General features: G+C 43.1%; 1 protein-coding gene across 2 annotated transcripts; it reads right to left on the reverse strand.

Moving 5' to 3' along the window:
* Positions 1-866: 866 nt before the first annotated feature.
* LOC306939118 (huntingtin-interacting protein 1-related protein-like) lies at positions 867-25,829 on the reverse strand. 2 transcript variants are annotated; one of them, XM_079523614.1, is made up of 33 exons: positions 25,542-25,829; positions 23,317-23,380; positions 22,620-22,762; positions 22,250-22,306; positions 22,033-22,113; positions 21,837-21,913; positions 21,311-21,372; positions 20,278-20,418; positions 19,814-19,871; positions 19,173-19,248; positions 18,678-18,806; positions 17,559-17,675; positions 16,920-17,103; positions 16,748-16,836; positions 16,394-16,510; positions 16,177-16,278; positions 15,340-15,534; positions 14,886-14,996; positions 14,239-14,433; positions 13,232-13,379; positions 12,435-12,521; positions 12,184-12,291; positions 11,901-12,037; positions 10,611-10,721; positions 9,926-9,984; positions 9,301-9,331; positions 8,243-8,305; positions 6,856-6,956; positions 4,604-4,709; positions 4,052-4,175; positions 2,951-3,012; positions 1,432-2,472; positions 867-1,278 (listed from the first exon to the last, which is right to left on the reverse strand). In XM_079523614.1, exons 1-33 carry the CDS (start codon positions 25,620-25,622, stop codon positions 1,243-1,245), a joined length of 4,293 nt encoding a protein of 1,430 aa, XP_079379740.1. In that variant the 5' UTR covers positions 25,623-25,829; the 3' UTR covers positions 867-1,242. The 2 variants fall into 2 exon arrangements, with proteins under 2 accessions (XP_079379740.1, XP_079379741.1); XM_079523615.1 differs by lacking the exons at positions 22,620-22,762; positions 23,317-23,380; positions 25,542-25,829 and adding an exon at positions 22,508-22,547.

A 25,829-nucleotide genomic window follows, 5' to 3' on the forward strand; every position in this document is an offset into this window, starting at 1 on the left:
AATGTTGAAAATGAGTGGAATGCCCCTTTAAGTAAAAGTATCAGTATCAATAGGCCTACTGCAAATCTGCAATATAGAAATACTGTTGTACAAGAATACAAGTACAAGTCTGGAAGGCAAACTTGAGTAAAATTACAAAACTAACAAAAGTATTGGCATCAAAATATACTTAAAGGGGGGCACGGTGGCACAGTCTGTAGTGCTAGAAGGTCCTGGGTTCGATTCCCGCTGGGGGCGTGTTCCCTCCTCCGTGTCATCAGTGCCCACTGCCCATACCCGAGGTGGGGTTGGCGAAAGGGCCTTTCTGTGTGTTGTTTGCATGTTCTCCCCGTGTCCCCTAGGGTAGGTAGGCTACCCTCACAAAAACATGCAGTAATCCTGGTCTCTAAAACTACCTGGCCAGCCGGGGCGCCTGATGAAGGGGAAAATAACTGGTCGGAGTAATGTGTTCCTTCCACGCGCTACGTCCGGCCAGGGAAATTCCCCCGTCAGGTGAAAAGAAGCAGCTTGGACTCCTCATGCATAGGAGGCATGAGGTCAGCACCCCCAGGATGGCAGAGGAAGTGTAGCGCCCAGGATTACATTAGATAATTGGCACTGGGTGGGTGAAAAAAATTGGGTTGCAAAATCGTGGGATAAGAATTATAAAAAAAAAATATATATATATATATATATATATATACTTAAAGTAGGCTACCAAAGGAGCTCATTTGCAGAATGTCCCATTTCAACAATAGTATTGGAAATTGGAAATACTCCAGTAAAGTAAAACTACCTCAAAATGTTATGCAAGTACAGTACTTGAGTATATGTACTTAGTTACACTGAGCAGGAATCAAATCAGTTGGTGTAAATAAACATCTGACTGCAACTTTAAAATAATCTTTAATGTAATTCTTAGAAGACAACAGTACATACACAGTACATTCAGCAAAAATAACATTAACTTGAAAATGCTTTTAAAGTTAGTTTTATAATCTGAAGTCAAAACAATAGGCCAACATGATTACAAAACCTACATTTGACATACTCAAGATACAAATCACAATTATATTGAATGACTTTTACATGAAATAGTGTGCCTTTAAAGTTTAAACCATCATAACTACAGAATAAATCAAATTAAGGTTCAAGGCTCTGATTAGTTTCATTATATATATATATATATATATATATATATATATATATATATATATATATATATATATATATAAGGCAATGTTCTTCTTAAGCAGCCAGGATTCAGGATTCTCCTGTTCCAGTCTCACCCCGTCTGAACTGCAAGTGAAAGAAAATAATCCGAATATACACCATCACATGATTTTTTTTTTATGTCTGCATGTAATAATTGTACATTGCAGCATTTCCATTGCACATCACAGTATCACACATGTGAATATGTCATTTAGCAGATGAGTGGGCAGCACTTACAGCATTCTTGAGCAGATTTCCAGATTTCGCAAAGATATTGGGCCTCCTCGGGGCCGGCTGTGGCGCTGTCTGGGGCTGAGAGGGAGGCTGAGACGGCGAGAGGTTAGAGGCATGCGAAGACGCCGAAGAGGACTGCAAGTAATCTTGGTGCTGGATGTAGGGCCGAGTTTGTGAGGAAGATTGAGACGGCGGTGTGTAGGACTGAGATGTGTAGGCTTGAGATGACGTGTTGGATTGAGGAGAAGGCGTGTTGGCTTGAGGTGGTGTGGTGGATTGAGCCATCGTGTAGGTTTGAGAGGGCGTGTAGGATTGAGACGTATAGGATTGAGAAGGTGTGGTGGATTGAGCCATCGTGTAGGTTTGAGAGGGTGTGTAGGATTGAGACGGTGTGTAGGATTGAGACGTTGTGTAGGATTGAGAAGGTATGTTGGATTGGACTGCGAGTAGATATGCTGGTGTGTAGGATTGAGCCATCGTGTAGGTTTGAGAGGGCGTGTAGGATTGAGGTGGTGTGGTGGATTGAGCCATCGTGTAGGTTTGAGAGGGCGTGTAGGATTGAGGTGGTGTGGTGGATTGAGCCATCGTGTAGGTTTGAGAGGGCGTGTAGGATTGAGGAGAAGGCGTATAGGATTGAGAAGGTGTGGTGGATTGAGCCATCGTGTAGGTTTGAGAGGGTGTGTAGGATTGAGACGGTGTGTAGGATTGAGACGTTGTGTAGGATTGAGAAGGTATGTTGGATTGGACTGCGAGTAGATATGCTGGTGTATAATGTTGTAAGAATGGGTTGGCAGCAGGGTTGCTTGGTTTGAGGCTCTCTGTGTTTAGGTAGGGCTGCGTTTGCGAGTAGGCCTGGGGTACTAGGGTGGCCGCCAGCACAGAGGGTGGAGGTGGTGGTGGGAAGCTCTCAGGTCCGTCCTTAATCTCCGCCACATCCGTCTCAGGGCCAGTTCCAGAGCCTCCCATCACATAGTGTCGCTTCCTCAGCTCACCCAGATGAACACGCGCCTGCTCCAGTTGGGTTTCTAGCTCCAGGACCTTCACCTGAGTAAATTAGGTAAAACAATATGTTCGCAGAAATATGTATACACTGTATATGACTTTTGGATCGCCATCATCGCAGAGGTTCAAGGATCACCAATCACCAGGTCGTTTTGAGGAAGCAATCTGATTGGTTGAAACTGCTTCTAGCCGTTGAAATAACCACGTTATTTCACCGGCTAATCAAAACAAACAATTCAGCCGTGCTTTTCTCTCAGAGCGCATTAGACTCGGTGGCTAGGCTAGCTAGTTTCTTGGGACATTTGTGGTTGTAGTGACTACATCTGTTATTTTTCATTTTAACGGTAACTGTTGTATAATTGCAATATTACACTCAAGGGTGTTCTTTAACGTTATTAATGCAGTTCTACGACACCTTTCGGAAGTAGCCCCGCAGGCGAGTTCCTACGGTACCAAAGGCGTGCATTCATGACGTTAAAGAACACCCTCTCGTGTAATATTGCTTAATTAAATGACATACCTGCGTCTCCATCTCCTCCTTTTTCAGCTTGATTGGCGACAGTCCTAAGAAGTCTATTGGATCTGTGGAGACAGCAGACGATAAATCAATTATAACACACCCTGACATCTACATTGACGGCACCACAGTCCCCACACTGGCCATTCACCTCAGGTGACTGAAGAAGTTTGGCACATGGCCCAAGGTCACCATTTAGAGAGCATCATGATCTGTTCAGGGGCAGTGTGGGGGGTGTGTGGGGGGGTTGGGAGGCAGTAAAGCCGGGGATTACATTACATCGTGACACAGTCCTGTGCAAATATCGCCAGCTGTCTAAATGTTTACCATTAGTCGTTTTTTGAAGAATTCAGGTGCAAATTACTACATGTCAAAACTACACTCTGCAAAGATCAACCTGCCTGTCTCTCCCGCTTTCTTAACACAAACAGTGACAAACAAAATGTGCTTGCAATGACTTAACGTTATGTTTTCAGATTTCATTTGTACGCGTGTCATTACTGCCTTCAGTAACGTATCTGATGTGTAGCCTTTAGCCTTTTATGGCATCTCAAAGCATGCGTTAGAAAGAACAGTACTGTCAAAGCATAACTACTGGGTGGAACACAAATGACTCACAGAGATGTGAATTCACCCAGACATGATAGTGCACAGCCTATTTAATAGGCTTATTGACTGGACGTAGACTTGTCTCTGCTGCTGCAAGGTCACTGTAATAGCTACTTGTGTTTCAGATTGTCCAGGAGGAAGAAAACCAAGCTCCAGAAAAATGCGATGAGCGATTGACACTTTAGTTCTACTGCCAGTATGCCCACTACAGACACAGGCACTCACAACCAACCAACCAACCAACCAACCAACCAACCAACCAACCAACCAACCAACCAACCAACCAACCAACCAACCAACCAACCAACCAACCCCCACACACACACACACACACACACACACACACACACACACACACACACACACACACACACACACACACACACACACACACACACACACACACACACACACACACACACACACACACACACACACACACACAGGTGTGCCATTAGGCCCATTACCACGTCCCCCTTGGTCTGCCCCTCTCACCTTTGTCAATGAATTTCTGCTGTCCATGCTTGGTGGAGGTGACTACTGTAGCAGCCATGTCATTGACATGACGTGACGCCTGCTGCAATGTGTGGAGCTTCTGGTTATTTCGGTCAGACTTTACCTGAAAACACAATAAGACACTTTCATTTTCTTATTACAAACTTTATAGTAGAATGCTTGATGCTGATTTTCAAAGAGAGCATAAAAAGCCCATCTATACAAGCTCACAACGGGTCACATGTTGAGTTGTGATGCGCTGTGCCAAAAAAGAAAAACTTTGGTAACACTTTAAAGGTCGGGTCTATAATGCATTATAATCGCATTTTTAATGAATTAATAAGTGCTAGTCATAAAGCATTATAAGATCAGTGAAACAGCACATTATAACTAACTAGTTATAAAGTGTCTTATAAAGTTGTTATGCATAATTAAATATAAACATTTATAACGAGAAAACCACAGGTGAAATGAAATCAATTAATGAAATATAAACATTTATAACGAGAAAACCACAGGTGAAATGAAAACAATGAATGAACAGGTTTGTACCTTTGAGGCAGCAACTAGCTGGGCAGTGCTAGCAGCAATCTCATGTGAACAGGCAATGAGCTCCTCATATTTACCGTTGTCACTCACAACACGATCTGCTGAATCTCTGACAACACAGACGTAGACAATAAATCACATCATCATCATGACTCTTTTTGCCCATCTGTCTGTCTGTCTGTCTGTAGGCACCAAATATGTTGTGCACACTGCCAGTAGTCAACGGAAGTACCTCCACACTTGTATTTCCATATAGGTTTTATAGGATACCCTTTAAAATATTTAATAGTAGTGACTTTCTATAATGGATGGTAGTCAAATTTGGAGTCACTAGACTTCCATCGTTACCGACTCGGTACACTAAATCAGGGGTTCTCAACCCGTGGGTCGCGACCCCTCGGGGGGTCGCCAAATTATTTTAGAGGGTCCCCAAATTATTTTCAAAAAAAAAAAAAAAGGGGGGGGGGGGGGTTTTCACGATTTTTCAAAAATAGCAGACCTACAAGCTCGTAGCGCGCCACTCGGTGGCGCGCTATGAGCTTGTAGATCTGCTATTTTTCAATAGCTAAATTATAACAATGCTTAAAACACCAAAAGGGGTTCCCGCCCAAAATGGGTTAAGGTTATTGTAGCAGTCAATTTATACTGGGGGTCGGGAGGGGGCGGGGGTCCCGAGACATTGCCAAAGCATTTCCGGGGGTCCCCGGCCAAAAACGTTGACGTTCACTAAATGGTAAATGGTGCATTTATATAGCGCCTTTATCCAAGGCGCTTTACATAGATTGTGCTCACACATTCATACACCGATTGCGGCGGAAGCCATGCAAGGTACCAACCAGCACATCGGGAGCAATTTGGGGTTCAGTGTCTTGCCCAAGGACACTTCGACATGTAGACAGGAGGAGCCGGGATTCGAACCGCCGACCCATGGATCATTGGACGACCTGCTCTACCTCTTGAGCCACAGTCGTACACTACAGCCGGGCAGGCTGTAGTGTACGACTGTGGCTATGCAATACCAGTTGTACCCGTGTCAGAATACCCGTTCCCCCCATCTGTCTACACCCCTTATATGCCCATATATGGAGATTTCTGTATCTGTCTCTCTGTGTCCCTTTATTCCTATATACTGTGTGTGTGTGTGTGTGTGTGTGTGTGTGTGGAGTTCTTTGTCAGGCATGCCTAAATATCGAGTGTTGTGATGTCAGGCATGCCCAAATATGGAGTGTTGTGAAGTCAGAACAGGCCAGCTCCATATATGGACACTGGGCAGGGGCCCTGTGCAGAGAGAGGGGAGAGGCTTTTTGTGGCGGTTCTGGACAACCGTGGGTCCGACCGACTCGACACCGGGCACTGCACTTCCTGTGGTGTGGAATGTGTGTCGAATTTGAAGTCGGTGGGGCGAACGGGTTACGTTCTCGAGTTACGTGCATGACAGACATACACACAGACAGACATACAGAGACGGTGGTGCATTTATAGTTAGATGTCATAAACATGTCATAGATCAGGGGTTCTCAACGTTTTTGGCCGGGGACCCCCGAAAATGCTTTGGCAACGTCTCGGGACCCCCGCCCCGCCCCCTCCCGACCCCCAATATAAATTGACTGCTACAATAACCTTAAACCATTTTGGGCGGGAACCCCTTTTGGTGTTTTAAGCATTGTTATAATTTAGCTATTGAAAAATAGCAGATCTACAAGCTCATAGCGCGCCACCGAGTGGCGCGCTACGAGCTTGTAGGTCTGCTATTTTTTAAAAATCGTGAAAATAAAATTTTGGAAAATAATTTGGGGACCCCCTAAAATAATTTGGTGACCCCCCGAGGGGTCGCGACCCACGGGTTGAGAACCCCTGTCATAGATGACCAACACCACAGATGACTAGCCACATGAAGACAGAGATCCACATTGGCACCATGCCTGTATTTTTAAACCATTTGTGTCAAATGCTCTACTCATGCTTAATCTAAGACAAATGTACTGGCCTGACATCAGTGTAATTAACATCAGTATAATTTTTTTCCCAGACTGGAATAGCTAAAGTGGAGGTGATGCAGAAAGACAATACATAATTTCAGTCACCGTAGTGACATGGTGGGCTAAATTTAGGCTCTGAAAGAAATTAATAAACTCTTCTAGTCAGTTTGGAAATTGTCTGGCTTTTACGTCTATGAATGTCTGTAATCACCTGATCAACTCATCATAGAATGCATTGCAAATATGTGGAAGAACACCACCAGACAGCCTACTTACACCATCTGTGTGGCACCCCAGCCCACAGCCTTGGAGGCAGAGATTAGTCCCTCTGTCCAACATGAATTCTTGGCATAGAATTCTTGGATAGATGCAGCCCCCTATAAAAGAAAAAGGAAATACTTTGTTTTTAAAAGCATCCTGGTATTACGTGTAATATTATGACTAGTAAGAAGTAAGAACCACCTGAGCTGTAGCTACAACTATGGGAGTGCTCTGGAAATGTGTGTGGGGATAGACCTCTGCAGCAGAGTGCAGAGGTCTGTGTGTGTGGGGATAGACCTCTGCAGCAGAGTGCAGAGGTCTGTGTGTGTGGGGATAGACCTCTGCAGCAGAGTGCAGAGGTCTGTGTGTGGGGATAGACCTCTGCAGCAGAGTGCAGAGGTCTGTGTGTGTGGACAGACCTCTGCAGCAGAGTGCAGAGGTCTATGTGTGGGGATAGACCTCTGCAGCAGAGTGCAGAGGTCTGTGTGTGTGGGGATAGACCTCTGCAGCAGAGTGCAGAGGTATATGTGTGTGGGGAATGGATAGACCTCTGCAGCAGAGTGCAGAGGTCTATGTGTGTGGGGATAGACCTCTGCAGCAGAGTGCAGAGGTCTGTGTGTGGGGATAGACCTCTGCAGCAGAGTGCAGAGGTCTTTGTGTGGGGATAGACCTCTGCAGCAGAGTGCAGAGGTCTATGTGTGTGGGGATAGACCTCTGCAGCAGAGTGCAGAGGTCTATGTGTGGGGATAGACCTCTGCAGCAGAGTGCAGAGGTATATGTGTGTGGGGATAGACCTCTGCAGCAGAGTGCAGAGGTCTGTGTGTGTGGGGATAGACCTCTGCAGCAGAGTGCAGAGGTCTGTGTGTGTGGACAGACCTCTGCAGCAGAGTGCAGAGGTCTATGTGTGGGGATAGACCTCTGCAGCAGAGTGCAGAGGTCTATGTGTGGGGATAGACCTCTGCAGCAGAGTGCAGAGGTCTGTGTGTGTGGGGATAGACCTCTGCAGCAGAGTGCAGAGGTATATGTGTGTGGGGATAGACCTCTGCAGCAGAGTGCAGAGGTCTGTGTGTGTGGGGATAGACCTCTGCAGCAGAGTGCAGAGGTCTATGTGTGTGGGGATAGACCTCTGCAGCAGAGTGCAGAGGTCTGTGTGTGTGGGGATAGACCTCTGCAGCAGAGTGCAGAGGTCTGTGTGTGGGGATAGACCTCTGCAGCAGGTCTTGCCCCCTGATGAAAACAACAACTCAAGGTGGAACAACGACAGATTTCCCTTCCGGTTGTTAAATCACCATTTCAGAGCCGTGTGTAGTGTACAGTACACAAAGTACGATTCACAACGCACTGACAATGACAATCTCTCCTCCAAATGATTTCCACATCACATCACGTAATACAGACTCACCCTGCCTCCTTCAGCGATGTCTTTCTGCAGGTCGGTAGAAGCAGTCACCAGCATGTGAACAGCCTGCAGAGGAGACAAAGGATGTTTTTTCTTTGTTTTTTGTCCAGAAATACATTAGTTCAGGGGTTCTCAACCCGTGGGTCGCCAAATTATTTTAGGGGGTCCCCAAATTATTTTCAAAAAAAAAAAAAAAAAAAAAAAAAGATTTTGTACATTTTATTTTCACGATTTTTCAAAAATAGCAGACCTACAAGCTCGTAGCGCGCCACTCGGTGGCGCGCTATGAGCTTGTAGATCTGCTATTTTTAAATAGCTAAATTATAACAATGCTTAAAACACCAAAAGGGGTTCCCGCCCAAAATGGTTTAAGGTTATTGTAGCAGTCAATTTATATTGGGGGGCGGGAGGGGGCGGGGCGCGGCCAAAAACGTTGAGAACCCCTGCATTAGTTGACATAGCATATTTGAAATGTAACTGGGGGCCTTCCATTTTTATTCTGGCGCTGTATAAGCCGGCGTGCAGCCTTAGATCCTCGGGCAGGGCTCTGTTGATTGTTCCCCATTACTCGCCTTGTCACCATGGTTGACAGGGCTTTCTCGGCCCGGGCACCTATAGGCTCCGGAATGCCCTGCCCGAGGCGTTAAGACTAGCTAGATCAGTGTCTTCTTTTAAACCACAGCTGAAAACTCACCTTTATACCAAGGCAGTCTCTTTTTTTAATTTTTGTACTTGTTTACTTGATTTAATTAACTGTTGTTGTTGTTTCTGTACTTGTTTACTTGATTTAATGGTTAATGTGGTTAAACGCTAACGTGACATGGATGCGTTCCAGGTCTCAATGGATTAAACCACAGCTGAAAACTCACCTTTATACCAAGGCAGTCTCTTTTTAAATTTTTGTACTTGTTTACTTGATTTAATTAACTGTTGTTGTTTCTGTACTCGTTTACTTGATTTAATTAACTGTTGTTGTTGTTTCATCTTATTGTATTTTACTGTATTTTATTCTGCAATTGTAAAGCACTTTGTAAATTGGTTTGAAAACTGCTTAGTCTTACCTTCATCAAGTCAGAGCAGGTTCCAAGAATACTGTTCAGAGAAACCAAAAACCCCAAGACAGCAGGTCAGAGATGGAAAGAGCAGATGCAAGACCGTATAACAATATAAGAAAATATCGTCGTTGTCCGGCAGAAACCAGCTAACTCCATTTTTGTTTTTTAATAAATCAATGCTATTGAACACCTTTAAATCGGTGTCAATCGGTGTTTAAAAGTATTAAAAAGTGCTCCTGACAAAACCAGTTAACTCCACCCCCTCTCATGCAAGTATCTGATAATATATAGTCACAATATCAACTTTGATGAGGCAGTATTGCTTTGTTTTAAAAATAAGGTTTTCTTCATTTCCTGATAAATGAACATTTTGAGTTAGCTGGTTTCTGCCCGACAGCAGAGATACATTGTAGTCAAATCCTTTTCTGCCAAGGACAGGATTGGACGACTTTAATGAATGATCACAGATCGCCTAGACCCTAGAACGAGATTGGATGAGATAAGGTTTTATATTGTTTTGGGTTTTTTTCAGCGTATGTGACGTCATCGGTTATATTCTAGGGCTAAAACCTTGGCGTTTCTGAGCCCCTACTAGATGGTGCTGTTGGGCAGTCAAAGTTATGTGACTCACCCCTGGTTGACTTCCAACTTCACACCAGAGGTCTCTCTTTTGGCCTGGTTCATTATCGCCTGGCAAAGACAAGAAAAACAAGACAGGGTTGAGGCTGTGGTTCCCATGTGGTTCTCAGACATCATGTGGCCCAATCCCAATGTCCCCCCCTAAAGCCTGGGGCACACATCTGCACATATGTCGTAGCCCAGGGGTTCTCAACATGAGTCGCCGAATTATTTTGGGGGGGCTAAAAGCATAGTCGTAGCCAATGCACCTGAAGTGTAGTACTTTTGACGTGCTTTGAGAGTGTTGGCTCACTGGAAGAATACTACAAACAAAATGGCCACCAAGTAGGGTCAACGCACTAGTGTTACATTGGTTCGACAGGTTAAGGTGAATCAATGTTGAACACGGTTCAGCACCTACAACGTGCCTCAACGGGACATTCGACCCCCTTTCTGCCATATAATGGGTAAAGTAAATGGGGAAGCTGACACGTCTGAACCAATAAGGCCCTAACACCGAACCCTCAGACGTAATTGACATCAAATGCTTCTGTGTGAGATGGAAAGTCTGGTGAAATGCATAAAGGCCTCTCTCACAGCCTGCATGCACTTGACAATTGGACAGTGGGACAGCCTAAGCTCTCATTGACAGGTGAACACACAAAGGCTGGACATTAGGATTGGTTGTGTGTCCTTACATCCATGCGCAGCACTGCCTCCTCAATTGCAGTAGACGTAGCAAGCATCTCTTTATCCACCATGTCTCCCAGCTCTTCTATACGGACATCCTGTCCTTTTGGCAGCAATTCCTAAAACATGAAACCAAATTAATTAATTTAGAATACACACAATATTTACATATATTTACACACATATAACATGAACCACAACGTTCGAACAATGACAAGGTGGCTAGTCTAGTGGCTTATAATCACTTAAGTGGTTAATGTAACTTAATATTTGTCATCTGCCCAAATGTAATACTAGCCTAAATTCTCCATGTTAGAAAAAGCTAAAATAAAAAAGTATGAAAACAGTTTTCCTGGAGTAAGTGTCCCATTTTGTATATGCAAAGCCTCATGATAATGCTCTGGTCTGTGACATAACTAATTCATAGGAAATTGACCCCATTATTTGCACGGCAGCTAATGTGACATCATTACTCATACTTGGGATGGACAGATGTCACGTTGCAACACCACCTGTCCATGCTGGATTAGGTGTTTACATCTCCTAACAGTTTTTTTTTTAACCTATCAGGTCATACATTTCTAGCCCTGGATATACAGTATAAATTACCGTAAAAGAGCAGACTTTAAACCCTACAGGATATAAGTCGGGGTCTACACCTGGCCTCATTTTATTTATCTACACCAAATGTATTCACGGAAAATAGACGATCTACATAAACTCACATTCTGTGACATATTTTGAGTTTATAGATCGCTTACTTTTGCTAAATGTTTGCCCCAGAATAGGGATGCTAGGGTTCATGTGGGTAAGCTGCTACATACATCCTGCAACATACATCCATATTACACTATAGATGTAATCATCTATGCAGCAACAGAAAAATAGCATTAGCAAAGTTGGTACCACATAATTCAAACGTTTTGGGCCGTGCACCCCGTTACCTCCTGACCTAGCTGACACTAACCTGACTCCGCCAGATGGGGCAGCAGAGAGTACACAACCCAGTGTACTCTCTGCTGCCCCATCTGGCGGAGTCAGGTTAAGCTGACACACCCCCTAGATGGAAAGTTAAATATATGAACATATTTGAATATGCAACATACGGTATGCTTATCATATATGTGACATATTCATATCAATATATGCACATATCATGGCATATATGTAGCATATGTTTTCCATATATTGGCATATATGTTCATGTATTCAAAATATTACCATAGCACCACCATTAGCCTTTTCATGTCACGCACCCCCTAGAAGGCGCTTGCGCACCACAAGTGTCTTTCCCTAACCTGTCCCACGGTGCACAGACGCTGGACATTGTAGCGTATGGCAGAGGAATCTGCTCTCTGCAAGGTGGCTTGATGCTTCAGGTCCTTCAGGAACTGCAGACAGTTGCTGGCAGTGTCTCTGCAACCATCTGTCAAACCTAGTTCAAACATGACAGGATTTCATCACATTGAGCTCAACCATTTTCAAATAGGGCTTAAGTGGTTAATCTCTGTATATTATGCATCTGAAAGTGTGTGTGTGTGTGTGTGTGTGTGTGTGTGTGTGTGTGTCTCTCTCTCTTACGGTCAGCATGGTCAGTAGGAGCAGAGTGTGAGGTTGCTGCTCCGTTAACAATGGTGTCAGCAGCGAGGTGGGAGAACTGAGTCACTGCTCTCAGCAAACCACTGGCATCTGGAGAGAGAGAGAGAGAGAATGGCAAAACCTCTGAAAACACCTCACCTCATACAAAACACACCTGTCTAGCGTCTACTGCATTTACACAAACACAGAATGGCATGCAAAAATCTGACAACAACAAACGCATGTTTACTCACCATTCCTGTTTCCCAGGTAGCCCATTTGACTGTGTTGCAGTTTGTCAATGGAGCCCAGGGTGATCTCAGCTCGGTTGATGAGGTAGTCTGCAGGACAAAGTTGAGAACAGGGTTGCAAGTGCAACAGTAAAATGAATCAATTTAATACATTATTAAATAGTTTAAAATATAATAAAATTATTGTTTTAAAAAAAATCTAAAACATCTGAAAGTAGTTGTAGATCGGCAAAGTATTAAATAAATAGGGCTTATGCTGCATTCACATGGAATCAGGCAAGCGGTAGACGGCAAAATGGAAGTCATTTTAGTGGACGGGAGCAGGACGGTAAACGGAACAGGACGGAGCGGCAGCCAGAACCAGGGACGGTAACGGCAGACGGCATCAATGTTAAAATATGTAATCTTTTTACCGTGCCGTCAAGCAGGTTTTGCCGTTTGCCGTCTACCGCTTGCCTGATTCCATGTGAATGCAGCATTGACCCATTCAGGCCTGACGTCGAAATTTAAAAAGAAAATGTTTTCTAAATCATGACAATTTTCGGAAAGATTTGAGGCACATTTTAACGATTTTTCAAAAATAGCAGACCTACAAGTTCATAGCGCGCCACTCGGTGGCGCGCTATGAGCTTGTAGATCTGCTATTTTTCAATAGCTAAATTATAACATAATGTTTAAAACACCAAAAGGGGTTCCCGCCCCAAAATGGGTTAATGGTTAATGTGGTTAAACGCTAACGTGACATGGATGCGTTCCAGGTCTCAATGGATTAAAAAGGGAGTGAGCAGGATGTACAGTACCAGGGGAGCTGGTGCAGCGGACATGTATGGGGTCATCGATCTTGGCCACGGCGTCCAGTATGATCCCCTCGGCCTCCACCACAGCACACTGGAGCAGACAGAACTGTTCTTCCTGCAGCTTCTGGGTCAGCTCGCCTTCACGACACACCTGTGATGATAAACTAATGCTCACAGCTGCAATCATCTGTAACCTTTATATCGTATTTAACCTTTAAATCTCTTATCTCCATATTATAACTTTGTTTTTTTTGTAAAATGAATGCCCTACTTAGTCATACTACACAGTGTCACAAAGTAGCAAGTATAGCCGATCTACAAGCTCAAAACACATGATGCGATGCATTTTGAGCTGGATTTTTGAATTTGAATTCTGAGAAGTAACAGTTTTGGACAAATAAGGTTTCCACCCGACCTCGACAATATCGTACCCGGGATTCGAACCTGGGCCTGCTGCATGAGAGACCACATTTCAAGGCAGAATCCCTTCTTGTCCAGGGGAGATATTGTGCTTATGAGCTTCAAGCAGTACCACTGGTCAACCAGTAGGTGTCCTACCAGACACCAGGCTCTAGTCTAAATGTTTCAATGGAAGAGACCTCCTCCAACCACTGTACATGTACTAGTTATTTTGTATCGACATATTCTACGTCTCTGCCATACAGATTGTTAATAATCACCGTCTCTGCCATACAGATTGTTAACATAATCACTGAGTGAAAAGGAGTTAACGGGCAATTATGGGCACTAGATTTGCCCGTAAACCTCAAGTTTAGCAGGCATATACAGGTGTGATGGTACAATTTGGGAGTTTACCGGAGTTTGTTGGAAAGTTTAACAGGAGTTTCCTGTAATATACACATCCGTATTAACGCTTTTTGCGCAGTGTAATCATACGTTCCTGATTGCAGCCATATTTGGCACACAACAATGTTGATATATAAATCAGGTACGTCAGTGAGGCATCTGAAGATTGTGAAAATGTAGTTTCATACACGCATACTACACACCTGTTGCTGAAGTTGGGCCTGTAGGCTTCCCAGTTCTCGGTGGCTCCTCTGCCTCTCCTGCTCCAAGGTGCTCATCTGGAGCTGTGTCTGCTGCCTCAGGGAGTTGAGCTCAGCCTCCTGCTCCCTCACAGAGCGCACCAGGGAATCCTTATCAGCCTGCAGGCCTGCTACGGTGCTGCTCAGCTGAGAGCCGCTCTGAAGTACACAAGATAACAAATGTAAATCATCAGGGAACGAACGTTTCAAGTGGCTCTCTCTAGCCCGGGTGATTCTCAAACATTTTCATTTCAAGGACCCCAGTTTACAACCAGTTTACCCAAAATAATGCCGTTATTGAATCACGACCCCAACCTAACCCTGGAGGTAATTTTATGCACATAATAAGCATGCACATTTGGTGCACATTTGTCTGCACGTTGAGCTCCGTTTATTTTTTGTCAAAACATTTTGAAAATAAATCCCCACCGTCAGTGTCCCATGACCCCGACCGGTTCCACGTGTACACTCAAGAGTTAACAGTCATTTATCCCGAGGAACCCCCTGAACTCACTTCTCACTTGGAGAACCAACAGGAAATGGACGATATTCAGCAGCTATTATGTTGTTGTTACTCATACCATACTTGAGATGGGGAAATTGGGAATTACCATTTCTCTGCTTTGCAGAGCACTGTTTGCATGGTTCAACTCCATTCGTGTCTGATCCAGTTCTCTTCTCAAGCGTTCAATCTCCACATTCTGCTCTGCATTGATAGCAAGCTGTAAAGCACACATGATACAAATGAGTCCATTGAATCGACTGTCCGTAGACTGATCCAAAACTGAAATATATGGCCACATCGTGCACATTTAGGCCTTGTTCACACTGTCTGGGACCACAAATCAGATTTAGGCCTTTCCAGACTGGAATCATCAAGATTGAACAGCAAAAAAAAAAAAAACGAAAACATATGGAAACCAATTTTAGCAAATAAAACCAACTGCATAAAACCAATCCGACTCCAATCTGGATAGGAAATCAGATTTGGGCTGCCAGTCTGAACAAGACCTTAATTTGTGCACCAGTGTTTGGATCCTCTTTGGACCATCAGTCTATATATACCTGCTGCTGAAGCTGAGCACTCAAGGCCTCCAGCTCTCTGTTTTGCCGGTCTCTCTCCATGTCCATGGAGCCCTGCTGGTGTTGGGTTTGCTGTCTCAGGGAACAAAGCTCTGCATCCCTCTCTCTGGCCGTACGCAGCAGCATGTCCCTCTCTGCCTGCATTCCCGCAACAGTATTACTTAACTGGGATCCCTCCTGAATGACGTGGAAGACAAATACAGGAAGATAAATTAGTTTGCAACATTTGTGCAACACTTTAACCCATTCTGGACGGGAACCCCTTTTGGTGTTTTACCCCCTCAGGCCGGGAACCCATTTTTGGGTTCTGTACAGTATGTACAGTATTCAAAAATGTAAAAAATTTGATGCTGCTATATAAATATTTGAAGTTTTTCAGAAAACTTATGTCAGGATTTAGAGGCGTTTTAAGAATCGGTCTCAGGCCTAAATGGATACATGATCATGTCAATTGAAAACTGTCAAAGAGCTCTTTTGAGCTGTTGAGACGAATAAGAGTCTAAGTACAATTTATTCTGACCCCTGCCTGAATAGCCATACATATAATATTTGTAATTTGATTCTAAATAAAATATGTTTTTCAGTATATCCAACTACTCTCTTGTATTGACTGATGAAAAATGTGCCATGCCAGTAATAAAGAAAAATGTGACGTATCGTAGAATAAAATCATTGCCTGGTGAATCATAATCGAATTGAATCGTGAGGGCAGTGTCAATGCACACCTCTATTAATTTAAGCCTAAATTAAGCAAATGCAACAGATTATTGGATAAAATAAGATTGTAATGTGTTCCATTCTTCACTGCATGAGTCTTACCATATCTTTATTTCCCAGAGCATTGTGCATGTGAGCCAACTCCGCTCTCTGTTCCATCAACTCTCTGTTCATCCGCTCGATCTCTTGCTGCTGCTGATCCGTCTGATCAGGGGAAATTAATGGGAGAATATTGAACACAGCAAGGAACATTTTCGAGAAATGTAATTTGAGGATGTTCTGCATTAATTTAAGAGATAATGACTTAACGAGACCCCACCTTGATTCGGTTCTGCTGTCTGAGGAGGTCCAACTCACTGGCCAGGTGCTCTTTGGCTCTGAGGAGCTCGTCTTGGCTTTGTTCCGTGGTGTTCAGAAACTTCACCGTTTCTGTATTCTGCACGCATGCACAATCAATTCACCACAAATTAGAAAAGGAGTTAAGAAATCAAGTTAGAGTGATCATCCGATAATACAAAGATCACAAGCACAACGTAGCAGCTCTTTGTCCTGTGAATGTGTCCCTGGGAAAGTCACTAAAAAGCTAATTCATTGTTAGCTGTTCAGGAGAGGAACAAAACAAATAAACAAAAACACATAAGTTAAATCACTAAAGAAAAAAGAGCAACTGTACCTTTTTCATTAGTTCAGCATGACCAGTAACCAACTCTGCGTGTCTCTCTTTGAGTTGAGAAAAGCGAAGTTCTGCCGCCTGAGCTCTACCTGAGTTGAGAAGACAAAATTGTCAGCGAATGCTGCGATTCATAAACCTCTGTACCGTTGCAGCCGTCTGTGCTTGTACTCACCATCTGCCTCCTTGTATCCAATCTGAGCCCCTGCAGCAGCAACAGACACAGAGCGCAGCGCGGCCACTTCCATCCGCAGGTGTTCGTTGTCCACCAAGGCCATCTGCTTGTGGGTGCGCTGGTCATCCAACTCCGACTCTAACCGGTTGACTTGAGATTTTAACTCAGTCACACACCTCTGGGCCTGACAAAAAAAGAAGCATGAATCTTTTTTATTTTTATTACATCATTTCCTCTGATAAGTCCTAGTAGTAAAAAGTAGTAGTAAGGTTGAAATCTCTTTTTTGCAAGTAGAAATTAATCTGGGTGTTACAGGGCTAATGGATCTTCGTCAGGTCAGTATGTCATACTGACCTGACGAAGATCCATGAGAATGAGGCTTTCAGAGACTAAGAAGTGTATGTCATCAAAGCGATCCTGTTGCCATCTTTGAGTGAAGGTTTAAGTACAGTTAGTCTTCTGAATGCTGGCCAACCGGCACAAGTTCGCATTCTTTCCCTCACTGGGTCATTTGAATGTTCAAATGAAGTAACAGGTCAAAATCAAAGTGCATTGGGTGCATCTGAAAGCAAATAAAAACAGCAGGGCTTCTTCAACCAGTGTGAGGACTTCATTTTTAATTTACACAGACAGACTTACCTCACTCTTGAGGAGGTGCAGTTCAGGTTTGAGGACCTCCAACTCCCTCCTCAGACTTTCAGTCTCCGTCTGCTCCACCCCAGCATCTTGATCTCCCATTTGGCTGAGCATGTAGTACTGCGACAACACCACAATGTTTTTTTCAAAACCCAGGCCCACACAAAGAAATGTAAACATTGACAGCTGATTCATCCATTGACTTAAAGAGCAACAGATGAATATCTTGACAAAATACTCCAGCAGAACCCATCGCATTGCGTGTCTCAAACTCTCAACAGCTCCCTCTCAACGTTTTACACAGAGTTTTCCCAGCGTCCTCACAATAGAATGATAGGATTCAGGCGAAATGTGGCAAAGTTGCCCCTAATGCTTAAAGATCAAAATAGGTGATGACACTTTGTGAGCTTGTACCTATTTTGGGGTAAAAAGTATGCTCTAAGTAGCCAACGAAAACACATGGATAAAGGTGGTCATCATCTTCCAGCTTACCCTAAATAAAAGAATCATTCTGGAGTTTTGCCAGACCACAAAATTATTAAAATGATAAATCATAATATTTTTTGATTTACAAGGATTTGGTGCAGATGGGAAAAAGGAGGGGACCAGGATTAGACATGGAATGTTTCACTTGACTCACGATTTGAATCACGCTACTAGGTTCACGATACAATTTTTCACAATTTTCTAAAACAAAATTATTTTCCAGACAAATGACAATTTATTTCTTACACAAATCCAGTATTTTCTTTTTTTTCCATAATGCGCTCTCATTTCAATACAGTAATGACTGAAAACTATTTTTTTGTTTTTATAATTTCTCTTAAAAGATCCTGTATTTCTTCTCTTTTATCGATAAATCGTTACATGTCTAACCAGGATACACCTCAGGCCCCTTTTCCTAATATTGAACCAGTTCAGAGTTTTTCCACTGAAAATTAATTGGCTCAGAACCCTAAAGTTGTTTCGGAAATGGAACAAAAGAAAAGGCAGCCGGTTCTGTGAAAGAACCAAGGTTCCAAGAATTTAGAACGAAACCAGTTCTAGTTCTATGGATGGACAAGGGGCCTCAGTGAGGTACAGCAAATAGGGTGTATGTTGTTAGGCGTCACTGTGCAGTACCTGTGGCGTTTCTCTGTACTCAGGTTGCTGTTCCAGCTCCTCGTCATCATGCTGCTCCTCGTTGGGCACTACGATCACTGGCTTCTTGTATTCTGCCAGAGCCGACGCACGGAGGAAGTTCGGAGGAGCCTTCAGGCGTTGGACAGAGACAATACAGGCATGATGAATGTGCACGCACACAAGAGAGGTTAATATGCATGCAAAGTGTCTATAGCTATACTGTGATCAACTCGCAGTTTTATCTGTATGATTGATAATAGGATATGATTTTGATCTCTGGGAACCAGTCCAAGCTAAATTGGGCTGAGCGAAATATGGTTCCATTTGCACACGCTCTTAATTACAGAACCATAAGGGTCAATTTGGTTCCCAATCATTTAGCTGGGGATCGCCTGGAACCTCCCTGAAGGTCCCCTGGGGGTCCCTGGACCCCACATTGAGAGCCAGAGGTCTATCAGAAGCACTACAAACAGTGATAGAAAGAACATGACTTACATCTGGTAGATCAGGGATCAGGATGCGACTTTTGAAGTACTCTATTTCCCTGGCTCTGTCGAAGAACTGTACGAGACTGAGAAAGAAAGAACAGGTCATGGTCACGGACAGTTCTGTGGAAGATTAGCCCCATCCGTTATCTGAACCATCGCTAGGGCCGGGCAATACCGCTTCAAATCAATATTTCTAACTTTTGCCTTGATGACGATTAGTGAACGATAATGAAAATAGCATATCTACAAGCTCAAAGCTCACAATGTAACACATTTGTGACACATTTGTATATTGGCTATTGTTGCGTGCCACAATTAAGTATAATGAAGGGCTTAAGTGGTTAATCAGGCTCATGGCAAAATTGATCGTTTAAATGTTTTTTTTTTAAAACCCTGTGCTTTAGTTTACATGGAAGTATATTCCCAATCGACAACACTGTCCAGACAATGTTATTAAGCAGTGTACAGGCAGTGTACAGACGGCTTCCGGTTTTTTTAAGTGGACATTCTGCACAAGCCATCAGACAAATCTAATTAAGTTGTTTGCGCTACACGACCAAGTCCCAAGCTACTGCAAGGGGGATGTGATCACAGATGGGTCTACACTGAGTGGAAGATATGAAAGTCTGTTTTTGACAAATGGTGTACCTGTTAAAAAGATCACGGAACCGCTCTCGATGTCCAAGCAGGGCATCATGTGCAACACCTACAGGACACAGTACAAAGCAGGGTTTCATTATGGAGTATTAGGCGTGCGTGTGTTAGGGCATTAAGCAACTAGTCGACTAGTAAATCCACTAGTCGACCTTGTTGGTACTAGTTGACTAGTTGATAAGAAAAAAAAGTTTTTTATTTTTATTTTTTTTTGTTCCCGATTTTGTAGGCCTCAAGATCAGGTAGATTATAGTTATAGTCACCATGTACACAGTTTTTCAATGTACAAATATTTATAAAAAAAAAATATATTTTTTTTTAATTTATTTTATTTTTTACATAATAGGTAGTTAAACAACTAGTCGACTAGTAAACTAGGCAACTAGTCAACTAGTAAAAATGACTAGAAGTGAATGCCCTAGCGTGTGTGTGCACGTGTGTGTTTCTCTAGTACTTACGGCTGTGAAGTTTGAACAACAATCGGACAGAAAAGTGATAGAGAAAGCTGCAGTCCAGTATGAGCGGTATTAGTGGTGCTAGTCGACACTGCCCAGCTGGAGTTGTAGACTTTGCCCCATTCGCATCCATCTGACGCAGAACTGTCAGCGTGAACCAAAAACACAAACCAGGGGCATTTTGAGACAATGGCAGAATAAACAGACAGAGGCCTTGTGGTTAAGAGTGTCCACCCTGAAACTGGGAGGTCGGGGTTCGATCCCTGGCCGGATCATACCAAAGACTGTAAAAATGGGACCCAATGCCTCCCTGCTTGGAACTCAACATCAATGGGTTGGATTGGGGGGGTCAAATCAACTAATCAAATGATTCCCGAGCACGGCAGGGCTGCACCTCACCGCTCCAAGAGATGAGTCAAATGCGGAGAACAAATTTCACTGCGGTAACGTGTGACAAATCGTACGACTTTGACTTTGAAACAGACAGAACATAGTAAACAGACTTATAATGATGACTTATAAGTCTCGACTGACTTATAAGACTCATAATGAACAGAAAAATGTGAACACTAATAAATAGTGTTTCCAGAATAAAGATATTCTTTTGCGGCTTACGCCTTTTATTGGTTTTTGAAGGGACAGACAGTAGGCTGACAGGAAACGGGAGAGAGATGGGGGAAGACATGCAGTAAAGGCCGTGTCGGGCTCGGGAGTCGAACCTGCGGCACACTGCGACTGGATTACCAGTCGGGTGCCCAGACGGTTACGCCACCGCCTGGGCATCAATTCAATATTAACTAACATTATTAATCTTGGTCACAAGCAACACTCCAGAGATAATTAAAAACAATACAAAAATGTATTAAATACAATTGTGAAAATAACCAATCTACAAGCTCAAAACACATTTACTAATTTGTGCAATGAACACTCTTGTATGAAGTTAATTAAATTAATTTATGAAAAAACATAAAAAGTTGAAATGTGAAGATACAAGGCTTCTGCCTGACAGCAATGATATACTAATATGGCAAACCTGTTTCAGACATCTTCAGACCAGCGTCAAGGTACTCCAACAGTTCCCCTGTCATGTCCAACCTGCAGTATGACACAATCTCAGTATATGAATAACATCAGTGGCAGTGTAATAATATCACTGTATAATCTTAATGGATAATTCACTTTCAAAATACTTTCATGGTAGTTTTTATCTTTTAAACATGAATCTATCGCAGTTTTGAACCATGAATCTATCATGGAGTTACAATGGGTTTGCATAGGAAGGGGGCGTGTCTGATAAAATTAATATAAAAGATCTAAATACTGATCAACTTAAAAACTGTCTGGGGTGCTCCCAAAAGCCTGGGTAGACGATAAAATTACCCAAAAATGTTTTGAAAGTGAAATATCCCTTTAAAGAGTTTGAAAGTGAAATATCCCTTTCAAGAGTTTTCAGTGAGAAATAATGAGTGATTTATACTAGGTTGCATGTGGTGTCCGCAACACGTTAGCTTGTAGGTCTGCGGGACACAGCACGCAATCATAAATCAGGCTTAACTTACACTTTGTTTACGTCACTTCCCGATTCCTTGTCAAGCGTCTCGTCACTGGCTTCTAAATTACCTGGGATTGTCTTGTACTGTGTGAGAGGGAGATGATCAACTCATCAAATAACATGCATTTGCTTAAGACTTCCATGTATTGTTCCAATGTCATAAGGTGGGGAAACTAGCCTAACTAGAGAGTAGATAATGTTACCTTCACATGAAACCCCATTTTAAGGCAGAGGAATTTCGCAGACAAGGCAACAATATGTCCATATCGATCGTGCATGTTTCCCTAGAAGAAGAACGAACATTGTAGTTGTAGTTCATCCACATTCTGATCTGACACAAATAAAAATAGAACTAAATAGTGCATTTTCCATGTTTACGAATGATGCAGAGGCACTGCAGCAGTTCATATAACTACTCACCCAGAGAATGCCCATATCTTTGACATTGCGACAGTATCTGTTAGAGTCTCTCACAGCCTGTAGATTAAATCAGTTTGGTTGATATGAGTGACAGTACAAGGAAACACAGGAACTGTTAACAACATGGTCGTGAATGATAACCCAGATTAATTTGCGTTTAGACTAGAGCAGTGGTATTTCAGAAAACTGTCAGCCTTTAAGAAGACATTTTTGTACAATCGGGTCCGTCAGGCCTGGCTGGAACCTGATGGTTATTACATTGGGGTGTCCGTCTCTCAACAGCTTGTGCACCATGTAGCAGAACTATCACTTACATTGGGGTGTCCGTCTCTCAGCAGCTTGTGCACCATGTAGCAGAACTATCACTTACATTGGGGTGTCCGTCTCTCAACAGCTTGTGCACCATGTAGCAGAACTTCCAGCTGATCAGGGCGTTGCTGGACAGAGGCAGGTTGAGTGTGTACGTCCAGAAGGTGGCGGCACCCTTCTCCTTGTGCGTCCCCATGAGGATTTCGTCACAGTTGTCAAGGAAACTCAGGCAAAAGATATTAGGAAAATGCATACACCAAACAAAAACAGCATGCACGATGTCATTATGTGCCAACAGCACCACCTGACCTTTTTCCCATTTAAGAAGATGTGTTAGGGATTCTTATGTTTCTGTAGTAGGCCCCTATGTTACTAGGTAAATTAATTGATACATAAAGGAACGTACATTAAGGATTCAGATAGGCCTACTTATTGTATGAAATATTAAATCTGTCTGGAAAAGTTTATTTACATCGGTCCTCATAATTGCTATATAAAAAATAAACAAGTAGGCCTAAAATAAACACCACTGGACAGTCTGTCAAACAAATAGGCTACAAAGCAGTGGTTCCCAGTTCGCCCCTGTAAATAACTTTTTCATCCAAGGCACCCCTGAATTACATTGTTACTTTATAGAACCTTATACATTTATATCATGTTACAAAATAAAATCATTTCAATTGCCAGCAACTCACATTCCAGGGCTAAGCCCTAAAAAAGAAAGAAAGGGAGAAAAGAAACACAATGCAAAAGGATACCGCGAACATATCTTTCTTTTGCTGGCTTTTCATTTGATGTGAGGGTTTTGGTGATGCTGTTAAGCTAAAGGGGGGAAAGAGAGACGATAAGTGTTTTACTTAATTGCAACAACAGACACTTGAGTTAAAAAGCTTAAAACAAAGATAACATTTTAAATGAAGACGTTGCTCATAGTTTGTGTGTGTTACATTACATCAGTTGCATTATCATGCATTACCATTCAAATAACACCTGCAAAATTGCCTCATTGTTTTAAATCAATATATATGGCAGTGTGAGACTGTGAAGCTTGATGTAGCCAACTACTTAAACATCTTTACAAACATTGCAACAAAGCTGCTTAACAAACTGCCCTCCCACTCTGGGCGTTTTGGTGTAGAGCCCATCAAAGCCTTCTACAAAAACCTAGGTGTTTGTAAAGATGATTTTAAAATGGCAATGGTAACAACTGAGGAGGTACTTAAAAAACGAAGTGCCCTCCAACCCCACAAGGCCACTGGCCATGACAATATTCCCTACAGAGACTCAGCCATTTCCATAGCTCCAATCATCACCCACATAGTAAACCTCTCCATCAAACAGGGACAGGTCCCCCAAGATTTGTAAAAGTAACCCCCCTGCACAAGAAAGGGAGTAAATTAGAACCCGGCAACTACCGCCCTATTTCTATTCTAAGCTCCATCTCGAAAGTGATGGAAAAAATAGTCTATGAACAGGTTGAAAAGTATCTTGCCACTAATAAATTAATGTACGAGTTCCAATCTGGTTTCAGAACATCCCACTCCACTGACGCATGCCTCCTCTATTTGAGCGACCACATCAAACACGAGGTGGATGCTGGCAAATACTGCGGCATGGTCATGCTGGACCTCCAAAAGGCTTTTGACACCGTGAACCACTCCATACTGGTTAACAAGCTAAAAGCAATTGGTTTTGATAGCACATCAGTGAGCTGGATGCAATCCTACCTGGAGGGGAGAGAACAGATGGTGGAGGTGAACGGAACACTGCCCCCCGCCCCCCCCCTCCTCCCAGTGAGCTGTGGCATTCCACAAGGAAGTATACTAGGGCCTTTACTTATTCCTGTTTGCAGATGACTCAGCACTGCTGGTCTCAGACAGGAACAAACTGCAGGTTGAAAAGACCCTCAGCTCTGAACTCGGTAGAATATGCACCTGGCTCGCTGATAACAAACTATCCTTACACCTGGGAAAAACTAAATTCATTCTCTTCGGATAAAATAGTAATCTCAGCAAGGCAGATGGCTTCTTGGTTAGAGTGGGTGACAATATTATCACACGAAAAGATGAAATTACCTACCTAGGTTCCATTCTGGAGGCTAATCTTTCCGGTGATAAAATGGCCACCAACCCTAACCCTAGCCCGTCTCCGGACCCCCCGGGTTGAGCTCCTTTGGACCTACCACGTAAGTCATCAAAATGTCAGAAACTTTAACGTAGGGTTCCGAAAGGAGCTACCCTAACCCAAAGAACAAGATTCCTTTACAGGATCTCCTCACTGGTCAACAAAAAAATCTTGAAGACCTTAACAGGAGCCGTCGTACAAGGTTTCTTCGACTATGCATGCACCTCTTGGTACCACAGCACCTCAAAGGCCCTTAAAACAAGGCTACAGTCTAGACCTCCCAAAACAAACTGGTCAGGCTCCTACTTGGCCTCACCCCCCGAACCCAGAACCCCTGCCCACTTTGACAGGCTGGAATGGCTTAGGGTCGACGACACAGTACATCATCTTGCAATGGGTCTGGTCTACAAGATTCGATACACCACCAAGATACCCATGTACCTGAAATACTTCCTTAATGTTAACGAAGTCCACACCCACAACACCAGAGGGAGTGCAACAAACCATGTACAACCAAGATTCGGCACAAACAAGGGACTAAATTATTTTCGCTCCTATGCCACCAAAATGTGGAACACCCTACCAACAGTCATTAAGACATGTGAGCTTTTTCCCCCTCACTGTATGTTTCTTTTCCCTTTTACCTCCTTTATGATGAGTTCCTGTTCTGTTGTTCTTTTAGAAGTGTCTATTTGTACGTCTCTAAATGTTTTGATGAATTGACCAAGGTGGACCCTCTTGTAAACAAGTGTAATGCTTTATTGGGTCGTCCACTCACAGTTAACAGTCTTTGTATTGAGTTGTGCTTCAAATGTACTGTTAATAAATATTTCAATCAATCAATAGCCGAATGACTTACCTGTTGTTTGCCAAACTGTTCTTTCTCTGCAGCCAAAGCCTTTTCAGTCTTATTTTCAGTTTTATTCTTCGTTTTGCTCATGGTGAAAAACCAAATCAATCGTAAACACTCGAGGAATAGAAATAGAATGCAGGCATTGAGTGTATCCAAGCTTTGTCACCTATCTGTCTGAGGTCTGTCTTCAGTTTCTGTCATGCTGTGGCCACACCCACAGTCCATTCAGATTCAGATACCTCCACACCTGTTTCCACTCCCTCGTCAATCCTGCCAATCCAGGATAGTCAAGTG

This window comes from Electrona antarctica (assembly GCF_951216825.1).
Source record: "Electrona antarctica genome assembly, chromosome: 16".
NCBI classification, from domain to species: Eukaryota; Metazoa; Chordata; class Actinopteri; order Myctophiformes; family Myctophidae; genus Electrona; species Electrona antarctica.

Excerpts from the sequence above, each read along its gene's own strand:
- LOC306939118 (XM_079523614.1), bottom strand. The coding sequence starts at position 25,622 with ATGAGCAAAACGAAGAATAAAACTGAAAATAAGACTGAAAAGGCTTTG. Across the intron at positions 20,419-21,310 it reads TCTGAAGATGTCTGAAACAG|TTCTGCGTCAGATGGATGCG; the intron begins GTTTGCCATATT and ends TCACGCTGACAG. Across the intron at positions 9,985-10,610 it reads AGGCAGTGCTGCGCATGGAT|GCGATAATGAACCAGGCCAA; the intron begins GTAAGGACACAC and ends TGTCTTTGCCAG.